General features: G+C 55.4%; 1 protein-coding gene across 9 annotated transcripts in view; it reads left to right on the forward strand.

Moving 5' to 3' along the window:
* Window positions 1–14,172, forward strand: part of ZMIZ1 (zinc finger MIZ-type containing 1) — a 244,863-nt gene that overhangs the window by 121,632 nt on the left and 109,059 nt on the right. For all 9 annotated transcript variants that reach the window (XM_066243553.1, XM_066243544.1, XM_066243545.1 and 6 more), the window contains one exon: window positions 11,000–11,108. In XM_066243553.1, the coding sequence (XP_066099650.1) occupies window positions 11,049–11,108 (60 nt within the window). In that variant the 5' untranslated portion in view covers window positions 11,000–11,048. The remainder of the gene's footprint in view (window positions 1–10,999; window positions 11,109–14,172) is intronic.

The raw sequence follows: 14,172 nt of genomic DNA on the forward strand, positions 1-14,172 counted from the left end.
TTGATCTTCTGCCTAAGATGTTGTTGCAGTGTTAAAAAAAAGGTTGAAGATGTTAGTGTCTAGGTAGTCGCTTTTAACTCCCTCCCTCTGCCCGGTTTCCTCCTGCCCATGGCAGAGATGATGAGGCCCATGTGGGTCCTGGGTCGCACCAACGAGCACTTCCTGTTCACTACCTTGCTTATGGAGCACAGCAGCCTGTGAAGTAGGCACTATTATTATTGCTTCTGGTGTACAGATGCAGAGCCTGAGGCATGCAGAGGACAGCATTTTGTCCCAAGTCATAGAAGCTAGCAAGTGGCAGAGTCAGAATTTGAACCCAGGCAGCTTGGTGTCATTAACCACTAAGCAATACTGCCCATGTAAAATAAGGTGATAAAGGCTCCAGTGAGGTTATGACACCAGTGCTTTGTAAACTGTAGAGCACCTTGTGCAGTTAGAGCATCAAGTCAACATGTGGCTTAGAGCTCCTAGTGTGGATTTTTGTCTCTGCAGATGGCCCTTTCAGGTTGCCTGTGGAGTGCCCAACTTGTCCCTGGAGGGTTCCAGCCCAGACCTAATTTCCAGCCTGGGGTGGGGGTGGCCCAGTCCCCAAGTAGCCTCACACCCAGAGACCCCCCAAGTACAGACCAGAACACTGTCCCCTAAGAGATGGCATGTAGCTCCTCAGTCTCGTAGATGATAGGCAGGAGGGGGTGCCAAACACAGTGAGTGCCCCCTTCCCACACAGAGGACCTCCTGGAGAGATGGAGGAGGGGTGATGTGTGAGGTCAGCCAGCCTCAACCCAGCCGAGATGATGAGAGTCTCCGCACAGAGCCATAGGGACCGCACCGGACTTCTGAGAGGGAAACTGTAGAGGTTCTCCGGTGGGAGCAGAGCCCTGCTCCTGTCAGGTGTGCACAGCCTGCCGCAGTCACCCCGTCCTGCCCCCGCCCCCCTCCACTCCAGTCTGCCGGGGGGTTGGCAGGGCAGGCCCTCTGTGTCTTAGCTGTCTGTGGCCGCACGCCTGGCCTGGGCTGGCATCTGCAGTGGGTGCCCAGATGCACTGAGGGGCAGAGGGAGCCAAGAAGTTCAGGGCAGCCAGGGTGTGGGCCTTGACCCCTCACCTCTGACCCACAGTGCAACCTTCAAGGCTCTGGTCTCTCTCCTCCCCAGCCTTTCCCTGGGCCTCTGTGTCCTCACATCTGTGACCAGGCCTGGACAGGTCCTCTCTAGAGGTAAACCATGAGGACTTCTTTTTCATCTCCCACTTTTAGCTCAAGTAAATGTCTACTTTCTGGGTTTTTGGTTTCTCTATTTTTTTTTATTTCTTGAGAAATTAAAAAGAAATCTGACAGTTTGTAACAAGTAACTAAGGAGAAGGCACATCCTGTTAGTAAAAATTAAAGCCCAGACTCAGGACAAACAGTTGCTGTCCTAGATCAGCTAAACTTCCCAGTGTGACTGGGAAGAAAGCATCCACTCTGAGCCTCAGTTTTCTTGTCTGCAAAACAGGATCGTACTCACCTGTCTGCAAGCTGCTGTGCGGCTGCGGCATGAAGTTGTTGCAGCACGGCTGACTCATCGGAGGGGCCAGCTGGGGCGCTCTCCTCAGGAGGAACCTGGCTCTGAGTCACAGTTAGGGGAACGAGCACACACTCAGGAATCAGGTCTGCATGCAGACCTCTGCCCGCGCCTTAACTGGCTGTGAACTTAGGCTAAGCCTCCCCTTCTCTGGCCTCTGTAACTCCCCTTTCAAAGATGGGCTGCCCAGAAGTTTTCTTCTCCTGTGTCTATATCAGGTGATGAAGAATGGCTGGGCAGGGGTGTGTGTGGAGGATGGGCAAGGCATGCCTGGACTCGGTGGGAAGAGTGTGGTAACTGGTTAGCCATGCCTGCCATGGTTGCAAGAGGTGGGGTTGATGTCCTGAGCACCATAGTCCTACCATCCCTGTGTCAACTGGTCCTTAAGGGCTCATCTAGCTCTGTCTGGCTCTCTCTGGCAGGCCTTCGGCCCTGCACCTGTCTGCATCTCCCTGCGAATGCCAGGTGGGTAGATTTGGAGGCTTGAGGAACTGGGGTTGGGGGTGGGGGCAGTGAGGAATACCCCTTTGTCCCTAGAGCCAGAGCTGTAAGAACATCTGCAGGGTATTCACCACCTTCTGGAGGGCCCCAGCTGGCAGTTAAGGGGCCTGGCTCCATCTCCAGCCTCATTCCACCCCTGCCCTCCAAGGGGCCTCAGGAAATTGTTCTCAGCCTCCCTCTTTCCCACTTCATGGCCTCCAAGCCCTTGTCAGAGATGAAGCCAGGTCAGGGCCACTGCATGAGCACTGCTGTCCTGCAGAAGGCTCGCGTCCTGGGCCCAGCAGCAGGCAGGACTATGACTCCCCACCCCTGCACCACCCTTAGCACTGCACAGCAATGCATCACTGTCCACACATACAGGGCAGTAAGGGCCGGGGAACAAAGCTTCTAGTTGAAGAAGGCCTGCCACATTCCCATGGAGAGCATGCTGCATAAAAACATCATGGGCTTTGGCCCTGGCCGGTTGGCTCAGTAGTAGAGTGTCAACCCAGCGTGTGGAAGTCCCAGGTTCAATTCTTGGCCAGGGCACACAGGGGAAGCGCCTATCTGCTTCTCCACTCCTCCCCCTCTACTTTTTCTCTGTCTCTCCCTTCTCCTCCCACAGCCAAGGCTCCATTGGAGCAAAGGTGGCCTGGGCGCTGAGGATGGCTCCGTGGCCTCCACCTCAGGCACTAGAATGGCTGCAGCTGCAACAGAGCGACGCCCCAGATGGACAGAGCATCGCCTCCTGGTGGGCATGCCGGGTGGATCCCAGTCAGACACATACGGAAGTCTGTCTGACTACCTCCCCACTTCTAACTTCAGAAAAATACAAAAAAAAAAAAAAAAAAAGGAAAAAGAAACCGCATCATGGGCTTCGTGGTCAGACCAAAGTTTCGGTGCCGTCCCTGCCACTTGTCAGTAGTGTGACCTTGAGCATGTCATTGGACCCCGCTGAACCTGGGTTTGGTAATAGTAATTGGAACATCACCATAGAATTCTGAGGCTTGAAGTGAGGGATATGAATAACCTCGTGTAGGTGGCTGGCACATCCAGGTTCAGTAGTTGTGTCATCTGCCTTTCCACCCTCAGGAAACAAAGAGCAGGGGCAGAGCCTTGGGGATGACACTACAGTTTGATGACCTCCCCAGGGCTGCCATGAGTGCAGGACCTTGTCCAGGGCTGCATCTGGCCCTCCTTCACCTTTTGGGGAGAGGAGCTACCAAAGGAAGTTTGCTCTGAGGTCAGGGGCTTGGAGTTGCCACCCAGAGGCTGGCAGGAGGGCTTGGCCCCACGGGTGTGCCCTGCTCCTGCCAAGGCCTCGTGTGCCCAGAGGGATGAGGCACGCCCAGTGCAGCTGGGTTCCCAGCCCAGCCTGGGTCTGACCAGCGGGCTGGCACCTCCGTCAGGGGCAACACTGACACGTGTTCTCCGTAGTTGTCCTCCCTCTGGTTTACCTTCCATGTCGCAGAACAGGCTGTCAGAGGTGGCCCTCCGGAAACCCCACACTTAAGCACCAAGGGTACACTGTGTTATCCCAATGACCACCACTGACATTGGGTGTTTCTGTAGACGAGGGTGGGTGCTGGGCGATTGGGTCATGTAGAGAAGGGGTCTACCCTTCCAGGAGCCCCAAGTGACAAGCCGGAGTGTCTGAGCTCAGGCCAGGCGTTGTGGAACCTCATCCAATCTTGGCTCAGGTGCTTCCCGAGTTGAGGCGGCAGGAACCGGGTTTGGAAGAGCTGGCGTCCAAATCAGAATTGCCCTTTTCAGAACACAGCCCCCTAAGAGATGGCACGTAGCTCCTCAGTCCCATGGGACGGTGAGGGGAGGCACCTTCCTGTTTGATAGTTGACACGGACTCAAGGAGACAAACCAGCTTCTTACAGCCTCGACCAGCCAGGAAGGTTTGACTCGGGGCTCACGCTCTACCCAGGAGCCTCACCCCACTCAGGGCCTCACGCCGGCCCATGAGCCTGCTCCGGCTACCCAGCCAAGAGTGGGAAGCACTGGTCCCACTAACTGCCGCAGCTGCTGCGTGCTCCCTTTCTCATTTCCTGTCCCTTGGCCCTTTCCTCGCTTCCCTGGGATGGGGCACAAACTCACTTTGCTCTGCCTGTCTTTGCTTCACCACCACCCTCTTCCTCTGACTCCGGCCAGCATGCCATCTACCGAGGGCTGAGAGTGGAAGTCACGTGCGTGTGACCACAGGCAGCTCCTGCACCTCTGAGTGTCTGTTTCTTCACCTTTAAGATGAGGAGGACCCTGGACTACAGCAGGGCTTCCCCAATCTCAGTCACTTTCATCATGTGTATACTGTTTAAATTGGTTGTTTAACCCACTGAGGTCTGCCATCACTCCCTCATTTAACCTTATTCTAAATAATATCCACAAATTCAACAGTGATCATTGTTCTAGTCCAAACCCTTCACTATGACTATCGAAAAGGTTTGCCCATGGACACCTGAAGTCACTCTTCCCTCCCTGATGATACCCGCATCACTCTGTGAGAACCCTGGACTGGGTTGTTGGGGTCTCTCCCAGTCCCAGGACCCTCTGATTAGTGCTGGGTCATTGGCTATCAGCTCTTGCTGTTCTGGATCGCAGTGGCTGTCCCTCCACCCGTTTGTCCACCCATCTACTGAACACTGCGGAGCACCTGCTGGGCACCAGACCTGGGCTAGGCTCTGGGAATTCATAACCAGATGACATCCCACCTGATTGGGAAAATGGACAGAAAGATGCATCACTTTCTAGTACCGACAAGATGGGGTGTGTGACAGGGACACTGGGGACATTTAAGAGTTAAGTGCGTGGTTCTGCTGTAGGAAACCAACAAAGAGGGTGACAGTAGAAGCAGGTTAGGTGGGGAAAGGGGCCAGGCACGTTGGGCTGAGGGGAAGAGGCAAAGACAGGGAGGTGCGATGTTCAGAGCACAGTCCAGGAGACGGGGAGCAGCAGCACATGGAGGACACAGGATGCGACTGGAAGTGGTGGAAGATGGAGGTCAAGCAGGGGAGGACCTGGACTGATGCTGTCACCTGCAAGATGGGCAGGTCACTGCTGACCCCAGGGTGCATGACCCCTGCCTTTCTCAGAGTCTGAGGGCTGGCAGAGGGTCTGGCCGGGATAAGTACCCTGGATCCCTGCCATCTCCCACCAGGCTGAGCAGTGGGCACGCCCCAAGCTCGCCGGAGCACAGCAGCGTCTGCCCTGCAGGAGATGGGTTTGGGCTCTCCACCCCCACTGCCAACCCCGCTTGCCCTGGGGACCTGAGCTGCAGATGTGCAGGGTGACGGAATCGTCTCTGCACACCACTGCTCACATGGCTCCCCTGGGGACCCTGCCACTTGCCTGTGCAAGCTGTCATGAGATGTGTGTGCTCAAGTGCATCTGTGCTAACACTTGAGTGTGTGCATGTATCTAGCCTTAGGTATGCAAAGGGGTACACAGACGTGATTGTGCACACAGGTGGGCCAGACCTCGGCCCCACGTGCACGTGTGCTAAGTAGACTGGTCAACTTCTTTGGCCTCAAAGGTGAAAAATAAAACACGCTGGTGTTAGCACAGCTGATGTTGGCCCACCATCCTGGGGAGCCACCTCCAGGGCTCCATCCACATTTCCAGGGGCCAGCAAAGAGCACTGCACGTCCCAGGTCCTGGGTGGAGCCTGCCAAGGGCCGTGTGCCTTCCCCCAACTTCAGACCAAGACATGCTTCCAGAGAGCCCTGAGACAAGAGGGGGCCTGACCTAGAGCAGCCAGATGGGTTCCAGCCCCACTCAGCCCCCGCCTCCCTCTGTCCTTCCCCTCGCAGCACCTGCCTCCTGAAGGCACAGGACCAGGTGGTCCCCAGGCATCCTCTCGGCTCTCAGCCCCCACTCTCTGAGCAGCCCCGTGCGTGTGACAGCAGTGAGCTCTTCCGGAGCATGTCTCTTGTGCCTGGCTGTGCTGAGGGAGGCCCGGCCAGCACTAGGCTGGGTGCTGAGGGGTGTGCAATGGAAGCTGGACCCTCTAAGACCTCAGCGAGAGTTGGGAAGACTGGCCAACCCAGAGGTCATCATCCATCAGAAAACTTGCATATGTACAGTGAAGCCAAGCTGAGCACAGGGGCAGAGACAAGCATGTAGCTGAGAAAGGGACAGCGTCTGCGGCGGTGGGCTCCCTGGGAACAGTGGTTCTCCAGGACTCTCCCGGCCTGCCTTGGGACGGGCTTGCTTTGCTGGTCAAGAGCCAAGCAGTCTGCACTTGTTACGGTGGAGTTTTCAGACAGCTGGAGGTCCTGACACAAAAGTACTAAGCAGTTGGAGTTTGAAGGGATGCCAAAGGCTGGCTAGCCTTCATTTTACAGATGGGGAAACTGAGGCCTGGGAAAGGTGGCAGAGCAGGGTCACCTCCAGGCCCCCAAGCTGACGAGCTTTGCATCTCCTGTAGGCTCCAGTCTGCTTCGGCCAGGAGACAGCCAGGGGCCAGAGGAGATAGGGCTTGACTGTTTTAGCCCACTCGCCATTTAGAAGAAGACAGGTGGTGGAAGGGCTGGGGGGTGGGTGCACCCGGGGTCAGGCCCATGGCAGTCTACAGTGGGGAGGGGATGCAGCGGTGGGCACTGGAGCTGCAGCCATGGAGGATTTGTAGCTACTTGTAAAGGTTTATAAGAATCCAGACTGAGGGAGGCGGTGGTGGCCCAGCCACACTCCCGCGGTGGAGGGCGACCTCTGCTGGCCACTGAACACTGGTCATTTCGCTGTGCCAGCCAGTGTGCAGGAAGCCCTGTGGCCTTGGGAGAAAGTGGCTGTCTTCGGACAGTTTTGGGTGGAACCAAGGGAACATCAGATCTGGGCCCAGTAACACCCATGAGTGGGAACTTTTACCCCAGGAGTCTCCAGGCATGGTGGAGTGGGAAAAACAACATTTAAACAGAAAGGCAGAAAGTTTGACTCTCAGCCTACCACCCTCCCAGCTGTATGACTCTGGGCAAGTCGTGCCACATCTCTGAGCCTTTTAGGACTAAGTGAATCAGCAGTGCACAGGACGGGCCAGTGCCTGCACAGAGCAGGTGCAGGACAAACGGGAGGCCCCAGACCGCCCCCAGTGAGCTCCCTCTCATGTCCTGCTTTCACCTACCCCTTCTCTCTCCATGCCTGGACCCTGAGCCTTCCAGTTCCAGACCCCTCTTCTGCAGGGGCAGAGCTGCCAGCCCCCTCCATTCCTGATCTTAATAAGCCTCATTTTCCATTGATCTCAGCAGTTCGAAAATGTCACTTCACCTGTGAGTGCCTCCTTAATCAGCCAGACATTTTGCTCTTTTATTATAAAAACACATGACATGCAGTTATGACCTGTGATATCTCCCCTGCCAGCTGCCATGCGCTCTCTGGATCTCACAAGTGTTCCAGACCCGCCCGTCTGCTCATTTCTTGGTTCCTATAACATGGAGCCCTAGCCTGGGGGAAGCATCTGGGGCCTGGACCCAGCCTGGACAGGCTGTGTCGCCTTGGAAACTACCATGGGCCTTGGGCTTCCCCAACTAAGACCATCCGAACTGTTCGGCTGGTATAAGACCTTAACCAGGGGATCTGAGAATCTTTATGAATTTAGAAGCCAACTCGGTCTGGCCACTGGCTTCCAGATAGGGTTTCCATGCGCTGGCATGGAGACTGACTGGACTTGGACAGCCCTGTCCCCTCCCTCCTTCTTCTGTTTGCCTCCTAAAGTGGAGCCTGTTGCCCTGCTGCTTCTGGGCCCAGAGTGACTGGCTGGGTGGTCTGGACTCTGACGCCTGCTAGGGGCTCCCCTGGATGGGCCGAGTGCCCCCAGGCTCCAGAAACACCTGTTTTTCATTTAACAGGTATTTTATCAAGGCCCCACTAGGTCTGTGGCCCCAGACAAAATGCCATGCCCATCCTGGGAAAAGTTCCTCTATAGAGATAGAGCCTCCCCCTCACCATTCTGCTCTACAAACAGGGAACCCAAGTCCTGGAAAGCCAGAGAAGCCTGTTCTGAGTCCCTTTGGGCACTTAGGTTCATCAACAGTGCACCCTGCTGGCCACGTGGGTCACTGCAGTCCTTTGTCCTGGTTGGCTACGGCCTGAGGACAGGGGATTGAGGCCCGCCTACACCTTGGTTTCTTTATACTTCCTGTGGAACTGAGCTTGGCTTTTGTTTAATGGTTCCCTTCAGCTGGCTGTGGAAACTGCACTATTTAATTGGGACCTTAGCAGCCAGTGTTTGCCCATGCCCACGTTTGGGACTGTGTGCCATGTGCTGCCTGGTATACCACCAAGGTCCCTGTGCATGTAAACTCAGCCCCTGCTTGGAGGACACCCTCCCCACTTCCTTCTTCCCCAACACATGTTTACAGCATCGAAGAAGCCTCCAGCAGGGACCCCTCGCACCTGCCCAGTACCTGTACAGGAGTTTAGGCTGTGATGGAAAAACCAGGTTCCCAGAGCTAGTTACTACTCTAACCTCTAGGCCTCAGTGTCCCAGTCTGTAAAGTGAGAGAGGGTATAGTATCTGTCCCCAGTGCAGGACCAGCACCTAACTCACAGGAGGAGCTCAACAAGTAGTTACCTAGAAGGTGACCTGGAGTGGATGCACTTAGACCAGGAGTTTCTTGAACATGAGAAGATGTTTTCATTTTAATCTTTGAATGCCTCATAGATCTAGCATAGGACCAGCACAATGCCGATGGTGAGAAGCATTTGCTGGTCAGTTGGAAGCGTGCATGGATAGGCAAGCGAAGACTAAAGAGGTTTGGATGAATGTGTGGATGGTCGGACAGACAGTCATTTAGCTGGATATGGATGGAGAGTTTGGATATCTGGGTGTATAACTATGTAATAAGTGGGGTGAGTGGAGGGATGGTTGATGAGTTAAGGGTAGAAGAAATAAATATGGGCACTACCCCCATTCCAACCCCTTTGCTGGAGAGCTCCAAGATAAAGTGAACCCAGGAAGTAGAATGCCCAAGTGACTCAGTGACGCCACCTCTAAGAGCATGTGCTCTAGATTCACACCGGGATGATGTGGCCAATCTACAAGGTGATTCTGCAACACTGTTTGCAATAATGACATGTGGAGATGGCTTCTGGCTTTATTTCTCAGGCCAGAGTGTGGGCCCCTTGAGCAGAGGCCTCGTCTAGGGCCTCGGGCCTTAGAGCAGCACCTGGTAGGGCAGATGATGTGTACAGATGTGTACTTTGGAATACTGTGCAGCCGTTACAAAATGAAAAGGCTCTTGATGTCTTGATGTGGAGTAAACTTTGAGGTGTTATTAAGGGGGAAAAATCAAGGTTCAGATAGCATGTATACAATGCCTTTGTTTTTTTAAAGGGGTAGCAGAGGACAGTACACTTAGATATTTGCCTGTCTAAGATGAATGCCTCGAAGATGACTGGTTCTCCCAGGGAGGACACCTGGAGGCTTGGGGTTGGGCCAGCACGTCTCGGGATCCCCTTGTGGGCTTTCTCGATTTTGAACCATGCAAATAAGTTGCCTTTTCAAGCCCAACTGGAACAATACGGAGGGCTCTGCAGGAGCTGTGTAGTCAGAGCTTCGTGGAGGAGGACCAGAGCCTCCTTCCCGAGTCCGGGGCAGGCGTTCTGGAGGGGCAGAGTTCATGCCAGGGGCAGAGTTGTCCAGGACATAGGGACATAGTCCAAGTACCTAGTCCAGGACATAGGGACATAGTCCAAGTCCCTGGTAGCCGGGGGGGACTTGGCAGGTCTCAGGACCTGTTTTCTCTTCTGTAAAGTGGAGACAACTCTCATCTTACAGAGTGAGCATGAGGACTAAAGGAGAGAATCCAGGGGCCCAGAATATAGAAAGTGCCCAGTAAATGGGGCCTTCACATGGCTATAGATGAGGAACCTTCAGGGATGGGGCAAGGGGTGGGGGACAGTGTCCCAGGATGGCAGAGAAGCCTGGGCCATAGCCTCTGTTCAGTTCCCTGTGTCTGACCCCTGTGTCTGTAGTCTGAAATGCACATGGGTTTTGGGGAGGCAAGCCCACACAGCAGTGAGCAGACTGACTTGGCCCAAGGACCTGGATCTCTGAGCAGTGGGTACATTAGACCTGAACATTCTCCGCCTCTCTTTCTCCATCTCTGCCTTCACCGCTATGGCCTCCCTGGAGGCCTGGAGTCTCCAAGGTCTTTCTGGATCCGAGGGAACTTCCTCTCCCTTTGTTTCGCATCCTGGGAGGAAGTGGCACTCACGTTAATGTTCCTGAGCTCACCGCCCTTTCAGGAAGAGTGACCCTGGTGACCAGAAAGTCCATGTACCCAGACCACTGAGCCATGGGCTGGCAGTCAGAGCACGAGTTCCTGGCTGGGCTCTGACACTGGTTCCCTAAGTAACTGCCTTTCTCTCTGGGAGCCTATTTCCTTATCTGGAAAACGGAGGTGGCTCTAATTGCTTCCCTCCTTCTTTTCCAGGTGGGCAAAGGGGGAAATTGGAATTGAGAGTCGTTTGTAAAGTGTGAAGATCTCTAAAAGCATAGGGGATTTGAGGAGGCACATGACACCCATGACAGGATTGCTGCACTTACACTGTGCACACTCATGCACACACACACAGCCACAATGAGTGGGCTAAGCCCTGAACCAGGAATACACATGTGCATAGAAATGTGTGTGTCTGAGCATCCAATTCCACATCCCATGGTGACCTGCCTGCCCAGTGCTCACAGTAGTCACCACAGAACTCTCAGGAAGCACCGCCTGCCCTCAGTCCTGAGGGGGCTCCGCAGAGCCAAGCATGGGGAAGGGCTGGCTGGGCAGCTGAGACCACAGTTCCTCCTGTCAGTGCAGGGCTGCCTGGGGCAGAGGCTGCCATGGCTCACAGAGGGCCCAGGAAGCTGCTGGGAGCCACTGGGGCCAGTCTTGGGATTGGAGGGTGGCTGTAAGGCTGGCAGGCCTGGCACAACCCCAGTGACCCCACTGTCTTCTCTCTCCACAGGCTGGACAACGTTCATGGCTCTCGGGTAGAACCCAGCGAAACGGCCAGAATGAATTCTATGGACAGGCACATCCAGCAGACCAATGACCGACTGCAGTGCATCAAGCAGGTGGGTGTGTGGCCTGTGCTCATTCCTCCTCTGCTGCCCAGCAGCTGGCAAGGACAGGCCGTAAGGGTGCTGGCCTGCCCTGCAGCTGGGCGTCTGTGGCTCCAGATGGAGGTAATGTGGGACAGGAGTCGCCAACCTGGCACTCCCTGACCACTCACCTTGGGAGAACATTGCTGGCACAGACCATCCTCATACTGGAGTCACACACACCTGGGTTCGAATGCCGGCTCTGCCCTGTCTCCTCCTCTCTCTTCCCAGCTGTGTGATGTTGGGCCAGTGTTATGCCCTATCTGGGCTCTTCTGTGCACTCTGTGAGGATGCAGTAAAGTGCCTAATCTTCCCAGACCTAAGCTCCCTCCCCTCTGCTTCAATGATCTTCCTTCCTTCCTTCCTTCCTTCCTTCCTTCCTTCCTTCCTTCCTTCCTTCCTTCCTTCCCTCCTTCCTTCCTTCCTTCCCTCCTTCCTTCCTTCCTTCCCTCCCTCCCTCCCTCCCTCCCTCCCTCCTTCCTTCCTTCCCTCCTTCCCTCCCTCCCTCCTTCCTTCCTTCCTTCCTTCCTTCCTTCCTTCCTTCCTTCCTTCCTTCCTTCCTTCCTTCCTCTCTCTCTCTCTCTCTCTCTCTCTCTTTCTTTCTTTCTTTCTTTCTTTCTTTCTTTCTTTCTTTCTTTCTTTCAGTGAGAGGAGGGGAGATAGTGAGATAGACTCCCACATGCACTCTAACTGGGATCCACCTGGCAACCCCCTATCTGGGGCCGATGGTCAAATCTGAGCTATTTTTAGCACCCGAGGCTGATGCTCAGACCAACCAAGCCATCCTCAGCACCGAGGGTGGATGCTGGAACCAAATGAGCCACTGGCTGAGGGAGAGGAAGAGGAAGAGAAGCAGATGGTCACTTCACCTATGTGCCCTAACTGGGAATCGAACTGAGGAGGTCCATACACCAGGCCGACACTCTATCCACTGAGCCACTGGCAAGGGCGCCAGTGATTTGTCTATAAAGAAACAGAAAAGGAAAGGTCCTGGGAAATTAGATGACGTTACAGAAAAAGAAACTGAGGCACGGAGTAAGGAAGGGAATCACCTAAAGGCACACAGTTCAGCCCCACTGGTGCTGGGAAGACCTCCTACCTGAAGGTAGCAAGTTCCCCCAATGCTCATGCCAAGCTCAAGAGGTGGTGGCCCACCCGCCACCGATCTGGACTATTCAGAGATGGTAAGTGTTCACAGGAGGGACACGCCTACCCTCCGAGCACAGCCTCCCTGCAGCTCCGTGCCTGTGCACAGACTCCAGAGTGTTACTTTACTCTAGGGAGGAGCAGACGTGGTGGAAGGGGTGTGCACTTGGGCATTAAACAAACATGGGCCAAACCCCCGCTGCTCCCCGTACCCCCAGTGTGCTGGGCTTTTGTTTCCTGAGTCTCAGTGTCTCCACCTGTTACATGAGGCCAATAAGGCCAACCTCGTAGGATGTGGTGAGGATCTTGTGGGTGAAACAGAGCGCAGCCCTGGCGCATGGCAGGTGACACGCTAATGGTGGCAAGGCTGTTGTCCTCAGTGTCTCAGCAACAGGGAGGGTGGTGATGGGGTGCGTCCCCTGCCTTCAGCAGGTTTAGCAGAGAGCTCAGGTGACCAGCGTAGGCCGCTTGCCTCAGGTCCCCAGCTCACAGCCCCAACCCCGCGCAGTGTGTCCTTCCTGCGCCCGGGCCCAGCGGAGCTGAGGCTGGTCCTTGGGAATGAGGGATATGTGTCTTCTCATTAGCATCAAGCAGAGCAATCTCAGAAGCCTGTGCAGCATCTGAGGAGAGGAAATTGAAGAAGACTTGTTACAGATTGAACTCAGCCCGAACAGCTCTCCCAAATGCCAATTACACCTCTGCTCATGGTCACAGAATAGAAACCAGACGCGTGCTCCCTCCTTCCCTCCTTCCCTCCTCCTCTTCTGCAGGGCCTCCTGGCTCTGCCTTTGACCCAGTTTCTCCAGCCCATGAGAGATCACTGTCAGTGGCCTCCGCCTCGCAACAATACAGTCATGCCCCCTGTGCGTGAGACTGTGTGCCGGGCACACAGCTGCTTCTGGGGCCTGGTCACCACTCGACCTTTCTCCTTGCACTTGGCTCTGTGTCGCCAGAAATCAAGGTGCCCTTTACTCCCAGGGGCCCCGCCCCCTCGAAGTGTGGCACACGGAGCTTGCATTTGCTAGCAAACCTGAGTCCAGCCCTCACTAGCTACCTGACTTTGACTAAGTTGCCGTTTTATCTCTCTTTGTCTGCGGATTGGGCATGGTAATGCACACCCAGCCATTGAGTGTGGTGCAGCGCAGAGGCGGGGATCCCCTCAGCTGCTCTTCCCAGTCTGCCCTGCACACACGCGTGCACACACACACACACACGGAGCTCTGCGTTTGACCAGACAGTGGCCCCTTTGTGAGGGTGAGCAAGCTGCCCACATGCCCTCCGGGCTGCCCAGAACTCCCTGCACCCTCCATGCCCCCTCCCATGCCTCCGGTGAGACACAGCTCGGCCCTGACGTCTGTCTGCTCCTCAGCTGCCCCAGAGGGGGGCCGTGGCTGGCTGAAGACTGTTGGTTCTCAGACGTTCTCTCTCCTGCTCAGAAGAGAAAGGTGAGCAGGTCTGCATGCTCTGAGGATGACAGGTGTGGCAGCTATGCCTGCTTCTGGCTGGGAGGGCTGTGGCTCCCATCAGGGGCCTCTCAGCCTCCGACTCTACTTCAGGCCCTGCCTCTCTCCCACAGGAGTCTTCCCTGCCCCACCACCCAGCCGTTTCTAGCCATTGCTTCCCTCACCATGCCCCAGCATCCTGTTGCCCGTCTGCCCTCCAGGCCTCTGGCGTGGCTGCCTCCCCCTTCTCAGTCCTGGATACCAGCAGAACTGATGCCCTCTCTCGTGTGCCCCGCTTAGGGGTCATAGGCACATCTGGGACCCATGTGCAGAGCTGTGTAAAGTAGCTGATTCCTGCACAGCAGCCTCCCCAGCTGCCCTTCTAAGCATCCACAACACCCATCTCTGAGCTTCAGTGCATCCTGGCACCCAGATGCCATCCTTTCTGT

This window comes from Saccopteryx bilineata, chromosome 9 (genome assembly GCF_036850765.1).
Source record: "Saccopteryx bilineata isolate mSacBil1 chromosome 9, mSacBil1_pri_phased_curated, whole genome shotgun sequence".
NCBI lineage: Eukaryota > Metazoa > Chordata > Mammalia > Chiroptera > Emballonuridae > Saccopteryx > Saccopteryx bilineata.